General features: G+C 40.9%; 1 protein-coding gene across 1 annotated transcript in view; it reads left to right on the top strand.

The window, feature by feature from the left end:
• LOC109481277 overlaps positions 1-3,396 on the top strand; it is a 5,572-nt gene extending 2,176 nt beyond the window's left edge. Inside the window, exon 3 of the mRNA XM_019783812.1 lies at positions 2,957-3,396. Within this exon, the coding sequence (XP_019639371.1) occupies positions 2,957-3,026 (70 nt within the window). The 3' untranslated portion in view covers positions 3,027-3,396. The remainder of the gene's footprint in view (positions 1-2,956) is intronic.
• The last annotated feature ends 6,438 nt before the right edge of the window (positions 3,397-9,834 follow it).

Genomic DNA, 9,834 nt, shown 5'->3' with positions numbered 1-9,834 from the left:
CGTGTGTGTGTGTGTGCGCGTGTGTGTGTGTGCGTGCGCGCTCGCGCGCGTGTGTGTGTGCCGCTGCGTGCGTGTGCGTGTGTGTGTGTGCGTTTGTGCGTGTGTGTGTGTGTGTGCGTGTGTGCGTGCGTGTGTGTGTGTGTGCGTGTGTGTGTGTCTGTAAATCTTAGTGCGTGCGTGTGTCTGTTTGTGTGTGTGTACCTGTAGCTGTGTGTGTTTGTCTGCACCTGTATGTGTGTGCTTTGTGTGTAACTGTGTGTGTATTTTACTCTCCAAACAGAGGTTTGGGTTTTGGCTTATTTTGGTTGCGCAAACCCTTTGGGTGAAAAAAGATTCCAGTACAAAAACAGAAACCCCGATAAAAAGGCCTAAAAACACGTCAAAGCTATAAAGCCAAAACCCTAACCTCTGCTTAGAGAGTATGGATGTGGGCCTGTATGTGTGAGCTCGCGCGTGTGTGTGTGTTTGTACGTGTGTGTTTGTGTGTGTAACTGTGTGTGTGTGTGTGCCTGTGTGTACATGTACGCGTGTGTCTGTGTGTGTGTGTCTATCTCTGTGTGAGTGTGTGTCTCTGCGTGTGTTATTTGAACGCGTGTGCCTGCATGTGTTAATCTATTTGTGTGAGTGTGTGCTTTTGTATCTGTACGTGTGTGTTTATCTATGTGTGTGTTTATGTATCTGTTTATATGTGTGTGCGTGTTTATGTGTTTGTGTTTATGTGTTTGTGTTTATGTGTTTGTATGCGTTTCTGTGTGTCTATGTTTGTGTGTTAGCCTAAGAATCTCATTGCCTACAGTGTATTTCGTGGAGGCTCTACTTAAAGGAGTACTAACCTCCAGAAGGAAGTGCTATTTTCCGATACATCATGCTGCAATGAATACATAACTAGCCGACTTTTACATAATTTCGCTTGTACGAGTTGCGCGGCGCATGTTTGTAAAGTGATATTAATATCATTTTCCCCCATGCTGAACCACAATTGATACGTCCGGGAACTCTGGCTTACGCAATACTCATACACTTCAGGTGAACATAAACATTTTTGGGCGAAAATGGTAGGAGACAAGCACACTAACAAGCTGATTATTGAGAAATTACTTGCTTTACTTTGCTTGACCTGTGACTTGGATATTATAATGTCAGGATGTCGAATACAGTGAGCGCCAGTTTCACGCTGCGTGTTTTGATTTTCTCAACTTATTTGCATGTAAGTATTACTTGAACAGATAATTAGATTACGCCACTTATGGAAAAGATAACTAGATTACGCCGTTTTTTTCATCGTCAATATTTGCGGCATAAATGAGGGGCGATAAGGACACCAAGAAGGGCAATGGTTGGTAAGATACCAAAGAACACAAAACGGTACGAATTTTTCTTATCGCCCCCGAAATGAGGTCTGTAACGTAACTTTTTGTTTAAAACATAGACACCAATTGGGTAGCGTGGTGTATTCTGGGATAGTTTTGAGGGTATTTGGAGAGTTTGTCCTGGATTCGATGCGTTTTAAGACTTGCGCGCAAAATGGTCATTTAAGTGTATACTGTAAAATAATATGCATTTTTCACTTCCAAAAATAAATGCCTGTCGAAATATAGCACCTCCTTCTGGAGGTTAGTACTCCTTAAACTTGTTTGGGGAGCCCAAGAGACGTTAAAATTACCCGCTATAGCTAGTTCCTACATTGTAACATCCAATACGATCGAACTATTGCAGTCCTATGAATATACATGAACCAAAAGCGACTGAGTAGAACAAAGTGATTTTACAACACGACTCCAATAAACTAGTTTAGAGCACAAGGAATCAGCATGCCGTCTCAGAGACCTATCCGGTATCCGACATTAGATACTTTCTTTTGTCCACGGCTTTGTTTTGTATCATTCCATGCCAGCACGCAAATACGACAGTCCATTGCAAAGGAACTAAACACGCCCTTTTTTAATGGTATAATTAAGCAAACAAACAAACAAACAAACAAAAAACAATCAAACATACTAGTAGTTTACAGTCACTTTTTGAATGTTGTAGCTCATGTCCGGACTAGCTTAGTAATATATCATTATAAGTGCATGTAGAGTTTTTTACTAAGCCCCATCCCGACTAGCATATAAATATATATAATAATCATAAGTAGAGCTATTTTATAGGCGACAGTCCTGACTAGATTATCATAAGTAGAGGTATTTCATACGTGCCCATCCGGACTAAATGATCATAAGTAGAGCTACATTTGTATTTGCAAATAACTCTTCCGGACTAGCTTTGGAAAGAGCTTCGTATGAGCTATTTGCTAAGCGCCCATCCAGACTATCTTGGCTATATTATTTGCTAAGCGCCCATCCAGACTATCTTGGCTATATTATTTGCTAAGCGCCCATCCAGACTAGCTTGGCTGTATTATTTGCTAAGCGCCCATCCAGACTAGCTTGGCTATATTATTTGCTAAGCGCCCATCCAGACTAGCTTGGCTATATTATTTGCTAAGCGCCCATCCAGACTAGCTTGTAGAAGGGCCTTGCTAAGCGCCCATCCAGACTAGCTTGTAGGAGAGCCTTGCTAAGCGCCCATCCAGACTAGCTTGTAGGAGAGCCTTGCTAAGCGCCCATCCAGACTAGCTTGTAGGAGTAGCCTGTAACTGGCTAGAAACCAGTGGAATTATTTTTTCCTGTCGTTTTTTTTAGACCGTTCCAGCTTAAGCTGGGAAATATTTGAATGTTTGATTTGTAAGTAGTAAATAACCGCGGATTTGTACTTGCAGGAGGATGACTGTTTGCTAAGTGCCGATTTGTACTTGCAGGAGGATGACTGTTTGCTAAGTGCCGGTTTGTACTTGTAGGAGGATGACTGTTTGCTAAGTGCCGATTTGTACTTGCAGGAGGATGACTGTTTGCTAAGTGCCGGTTTGTACTTGCAGGAGAATGACTGTTTGCTAAGTGCCGGTTTGTACTTGCAGGAGGATGACTGCAGCAGACCAGGCGGCAGGGCGGCCCGCTCCGGACGCTTCCATCGCCATCCCCACGTGACGTCATCCACACATGACACGTCATCGCCATCCACACGTGACGTCATCTTCACATGACACGTCATCGCCACATGACGTCATCGCCATCCCCACGTGACGTCATCCCCACTACACACGTCATCGCCATCCCCACATGTGAATTCTTCACACACTGAAAGTGTCATTTTATTTTGTCATACTCATAGAGACGGTTATGTTTTACGAACGAAATATGTTACTCTGTATAGAGACAGTAACTTTTCTACGGAAAATGCTTATGTTCATATCGATGCAAAGTTGTAACTAATAGATACTGGGGATGTTTGTAAATAATATACATACTAGAGAGACTTGTAACTTGTACATATGAGGGGGCTTTGTAGCGTGTAGATATTGGGAGAAATGTTATAACTAATAGATACGTCATTCGTAGATGCTGATAAACACTGCAACGTATATACCGTATATATATATATATATACCATATATATATATACACACATATGTATAATGGTTAGAACACCGGACAAAGAAATAGTAAACCGTAATCTTGACAAGTAATTTGTAAATAGTGTATATCGCAGTTGTCACTCAGCGAGTCGCGAAGAGGAAAGTGTAGAAAGGTGTAAATCTGGCGCAGCAGAGATTAAAGAGTTTGATTAGAAATCAGCCATCCAAACTTGAAAGTGCCTTGTTGCTACTACTGCTGTGTTATGCCGAAGGGCGGCTATACCGGGTATACAGATACAGAAGCTGGTGTGTTACACCAAAAGGCGGTTATACCGGCTATACAGGTACAGAAGCTAGTGTGTTACGCCGAAGGGCGGTTATACCGGCTATACAGATGCAGAAGCTGACTTTAAAAGATCCCCGCAGTTGTTACTGAACCGTCCCCGCTTGAGCACCCGTTGACCGGAAATGGAGCGCCCCCGTCTCTTGAGGTGGCGGGAGATGGTAAGACGGAACATTCCAAACGGAGGGGGGGGGGAGATGCTCACACAGTTTCCCGATACGAACTACAAAATGGCCATCAGAAGTCTGTGCACAAACAAACCTGCACAGACAATGGTATTCTTTCCTAAGTAGTTATAGCTGAGGTATTCATACAATTGTTCTGTTACAGATAGTTTAGAAATATCCTTTTGTTACCCCAATCACCAACAAAAAATGAGGCAAACCAACTTACCAAAACATTCCGGACAACATCACATTTAATATCCAATATCTTAAGTATTTATTTTCGAGAAATAATGATAATATATACACTGAAATATATAAATATTTCCATATTTGCGTAATACTATATACACCTGATAATGAATCCCAAAGTGAACAGATTGCCGGGTGTTCCGTTTATGCTTGCCTTTTTTCTTTCTTGACAGACAAAGGTATGAAAAGTCTATCTCCAAAATATATGGTACTATGAAATATTTGTATGGACTTCAAGTCAAATATTCTGAAAATACCGTCTAATGGCAAGAACGTAAAAACATTGCCTGTTGGATTTCACCTCAATAGCAAAATGTAATAGTCCAAATTCCGACGCACCAATCACCATCCACGTTTGACCGACCAATCACGATCCGCGTTCTATAGCGGTGTATGGAAACTTTCGCGCCGGTGACATTCCAGACGTGACAGCCGGCGCCGCGAGCCGTGCGATTTTGAGGTAAGGATTTATAATTCTCTACCATAGAATTTAATGTTTTACTCGTGTATTACCTGGAATAGGGTACATAGAGCAGTTTGTTGTGTGTCCTGGCTTATTTTCGCTTACTTTTAAGACATTTCTGACAGGAGTCTTCAGTTCAGTTAACTTCAGTTTTAGAATGGCGGCATTTCTGACTCCGTGACAGGAATGTCGTGTAAATTTTCCTGTCAGAAATTCCTTTCATTTTCGTCAAATTGAACTTATTTCACACAGAAGTTGGTCTTTACGGCTAAAGCAGCATAAATGTACACTTTTTCTCCGTATTTCTTAACATCTCCTGTCAGAAATATCCTTGAAACGATAGCCCGGGTCTATTCTATAGCTGCATTGGATAATTTGTCGGTCAAAATTTGAAGTAGAATTAATTTCCCTCCTCAAGTTTACCTCAGAATCTTCAGATAAAATGTTGTGACATCTAGTAGCATAACTTTTAGGTCGGTTTCAGCAGGTTTTTTCGGGAAAACTTGAGAATTGTTGAGTAGCGGTCTCTGGTAGTGGACTCCCGGGTAAACAGGCGGGGTTTCCCGTGTGCTGGCAAACCCCGCTACGGTGATCGGAATCGGCTGCATCGTCTGTCAAAATTTTGAAACAAATTAATTTTCCACCCCATGTTTACCTCAGAATCGTTAGATAAAATGTTGTGACATCTAGTAGCATCACTTTTAGGTCGGTTTCAGCAGTTTTTTTCGGGAAAACTTGAGAAATGTTGAGTAGCGGTCTCTGGTAGTGGACTCCCGGGTAAACAGGCGGGGTTTCCCGTGTGCTGGCAAACCCCGCTACGTTGATCGGAATCGGCTGCATCGCCTGTCAAAATTTTGAAACAAATTAATTTTCCACCCCATGTTTACCTCAGAATCGTTAGATAAAATGTTGTGACATCTAGTAGCATCACTTTTGGCTTAGTTTCAGCAGATTTTATTAAGAAAACTTTGAGAAATGTTGAGTAGCGGTCTCACGTAGGAGGTGTCCCGTGGAAACAGGCGGGATGCCCCGTGTGCTGGCAAAAAATAATCTACGGCGCTACATCGTCCGTCAAAACTTTGAAACAAATTAATTTTCCACCCGATGTTTACCTCAGAATCTTTAGATGAAATGTTGTGACATCTAGTAGTATCACTTTTAGGTCGGTTTTAGCAGATTTTATCGAGGAAATGTTGATAATGTTGAGACGCGGGAAAAAGGCGGGGTGGTGCGGGGGTTCCGAACTTTCAATATCGTCCGTCAAAATTTAAAGACAAATTTATTTATCCCCCCATGTTTACCTCAGAATCACCAGATAAAATGTTGCGGCATCTAGTGGTAGCGGTTTTAGATTATTTTCCTAAGATTTTATCGAGAAAATGACGGCGGCTGACCGTCTGACTGAGCTGTCAATCATCGCTCGTGTCAGCACGTGGCAAGTGTACATGTTGTGTCAGAAGTTGCATTTAATTGTTATGTTCCCAGCAATTTTACCCCACAATTAGGAGATGAATTGTTGTTACATCTAGTAGTACCACTTTCATGTTTATTTTTCTAGTTTTTATCGGGAAAATGTTGAAATATTGAGTAGCGGTCGGTCTCACGTGTGGGGCCCGGTGAAACAGGTGCGGGGTTCCGTGTACGTGTGTAGCCAGACCCGGTACGGACCGAGGGTTGGGGACTAGCTACGATAGTTACAATTTTAATAAAGCTGAGCTTGACATATTTTCTGAAACTCTTTTATAAATCCTCAAGGAAGTTGATTTTTTTTCAATGTTGGGACGATGACGACTGACCGTCTGACTGAGCTGTCAATCATCGCCCTTACCTCAGACTTTAGTGCGCACGGGTGGCAAGTATGCATCAAAAGTTGTCTCAGATGTGTTGTGTTCTCACAGATTTTCCTCACGATTGTCGAGAAAAATTTAGTAGCGCCAATGTGTTTTTTCTGGGCTGATTTTTCGGAATCTTACAGAAAAATTAGCATGGTGCTGACAGACTCCGTACCGTAGCGTTCAACCTTATGTTTTCGGTGAAATTTGGCGAGGTCCCGGCCTGGATGGAGCCGGACTCAGTCCTTTCCCGAGAAAATTTTTCTAACGTTGCAAATTCAGTGGTTTCTTTTCACTTTAAGCCTTACATTTTCTAATTCATGTTGAGTTTTTTTTAATTTCTTATACCTATCTAAATACAGCGCCACCTGGTTCACCAGCTTGGTACTGCAGAACGAATTTACTTGCAAATCTGGTATGACTCAGATTCTGGAATAGATGGAAAATTCTAACTGCAAACTGTCCTGATGTATACTAAAGTTTCTCTCCCCATTTTTTACAGATCACCCTTTGCCGGATGCCGCTGTTTCCAGGTTGCTTTGAAGGACACAAGCATGAAGAAAAGGAGGCTTGTCAAACAGGTTAGTATGATACTTTAATTTATTGCAATGCCATAAATTCACATTTAAAATATATTAATGTTTTTCCTCCTCTTTTTTTTATAGATCATCCTTTGGGCCGATGTCACGGTTTCCAGTTTACTTTGAAGCAAGCAAGCTCAAGAAAAGAAGACAGCTTGTCAAACAGGTTAGTGTGGTTTCTTGCAATACTGTAAATTCCCATTTGAAGTACGCACCAGGCATATTTGGGCTGTTGAGAGACAATTCTGACCTAAAGCTGAGAAAACTTACTCCCTCTCCAATATTGAACAAAACATGAACGGAATAAATTCAAATTCATGCTGTTTCTCAATGACTTCTATAGAATCTGATGTCTTTGCTGGAATTTATAATCATGCAGCTTAGAATGTTTCACTATTTGGCAACCAGTCTTTTCTATTAATACAAACTTTTTACTTGTTCAATTGTTTCATACTTAAGTGATAACCAGACACTTTTTGAGTATTAAAAAGTGTGTACTTCAATGGGGAATTTACAGTTACTAAGTTAAACGTAGGGAACATTTTGGACATATTAAGTGCCTTGTGTTGATCTTTGATAACATTGACTAAAAGTACAGGGGTTCTAGCATAGCATTGCAATATGTAGATCTGTAAGACACACACAAGATCCAAGATTGCTGTAGTCAGAGAGATAGCAGTATAATAGATCTGCAGATGAATATTTATTGTTGTTTTGGAAGTCAGGCATCAAAAGCTGTATTAGATTTAAATTGCAGTCGACATTCCTAGTCCATTTTGTAAGTGATAAAATGGACATGCACTGATGTAACTATGCACCTGAGTCTTGCAATGTACGTACGAGAAGTTTCTTTTATTTGTCCGTTAGTGAAAGTTAAAGTAGCTAGGTAAAGTCCAGAAGACGACACCAGAAGGCACCACAGCAGATACACACATTAGATAGTGTTTTTGAACAAAGATTATAAGTAGATACTGAAAAATTCCTGAATAAAGTTTGCGGGACTTCAACTTTACGTAAGGAAAAGTGGAGTCCCCCTTTAGGCTTCCTACAAGTCACGTTAACTGGAGTAGAGTGGCGACATAGTTGTCAAAATTTAATTACTTTAACTTTCAAGTACTAAATTGAAAGTTTAAGTAATTTTTGTTTTTAGAAAAAAATACACTAGAGCTTTTTTAAACATTTTTATATATCAATGGGGAATTTTCAGAAAAGTAATCTGGTTCTCATGGTAGTTAATGGTACTTTTAGTTTCCAACATTTGCATAATCACAAGGCACACCAAACTTTTAGCTCATGTCAGGCCAAAGGACTTCACTGAGTCAGACATTATAAGTTCTGTTGAAAAGAGAAGTTCTTTAGCCTGGCCTTATGATCAGCAAGAGGACTCCTGTTGTTCATGTACCTAGATACCCAGGTGAGCAGCTTTATTTGTTATACTAACCTGCATTCACCATCACCAACCTTGCTGTATCCTTGGGGGGTTAGGGTTCAAGTCAGCGGCAAGGGAATGTCCATTATGGCTTAGGGGCTGGACATTCACTACCTCCCTCACTGCCAGGCCTTAAAACCTTGACGTAGCTGCTTGGCTTGGACCAAATCCTTGACGTAGCTGTAGCTGTAGCTGTAGTACTAACATTATAGCTATTAGGCTAACATTATGTATAGGTTTATTAGGCCACACCAATTTAATTTGTTGTTTCTTGGATTCGCCCTGTCCATTTTTTTCTGATTTGCAAAAAAAAAAATACGTTCTAAATCAACTGCAAAATGTTCCATGAAAGACGCATTGAAGAAAGTCCTTTTCTTCCTAGTTGTTAAAGTTTTTCAATGTAACAATGCAACTTTGTTTCAATGAAAGTTCAAAATCTATTGTTTTAATTATAAACTAGCCTGGTATGTTGACTCATTTCCAGCTATCATGGGGTGTTTTGGCCTGTTTTTTTTTAATTTTTATTTTGCCCTGTCGCTTCTTATTTTTTCTGAAAAACTCAGAGAAACAACAAATTAAATTGGTGTGGCCTTAGCGATTTAGAAACTTATTAACATGTGCTTTCTCTCAGCCAAAGAAGCTCTTGTATCTGTATAAAAGTTGGTATAATCACCCCTCTGCATGGCGGTAGCTTTGCAGCGCAGGCACGCGGCGTGGTGGCAGCTCGCTATATTATAACAAACCACTTGTTACCACTAACATTGTTGATCATGTACACAGATTATATTTGATCAGTCCCAATATCTGTTTAGCCTTATTTGTGATATTGTTAAAGATAATATCAAAAAGGCAATTTCTCGAAAGTCAATTATATGGTATTTCCATATAGAAAGATAAATCAATCCTATCTCTTCGATCCTTTGTCAGGCAGCAGCGTCTTGTCTTGGCTAGGATTTTGACAGGCAGTAATGTCTTGTCTTGGCAAGGGTTGTAGAAGGCAGCGACGTCTTATCTTGGCTAGAGTTATGACAGGCAGCAGCGTCTTAACTAAGATTTCGGCAGGCAGCGGTGTCTTGTCTTGAGTAGGGTTATGGCAGGCAGCAGCATCTTGAGTAGGAATTAGGCAGGCAGCAGCGTCTTGAGTAGGGTTATGACAGGCAGCAGCGTCTTGAGTAGGGTTATGGCAGGCCGCGATGTCTTAGGCTAGGGTTATGGCAGGCAGCAGAACCTTGAGTATGATGATGACAGGCAGCAGCGTCTTGAGTAGGGTTATGGCAAGCAGCAGCGTCTTGTCTTGAGTAGGGTTATGGCAGGCA

Source organism: Branchiostoma belcheri, unplaced genomic scaffold (assembly GCF_001625305.1).
Source record: "Branchiostoma belcheri isolate BF01 breed outbred unplaced genomic scaffold, Haploidv18h27 scaffold55, whole genome shotgun sequence".
NCBI classification, from domain to species: Eukaryota; Metazoa; Chordata; class Leptocardii; order Amphioxiformes; family Branchiostomatidae; genus Branchiostoma; species Branchiostoma belcheri.
The sequence above is the reverse complement of the archived record's forward strand: the minus strand, read 5'-3'. Positions and strand labels throughout refer to the sequence as shown.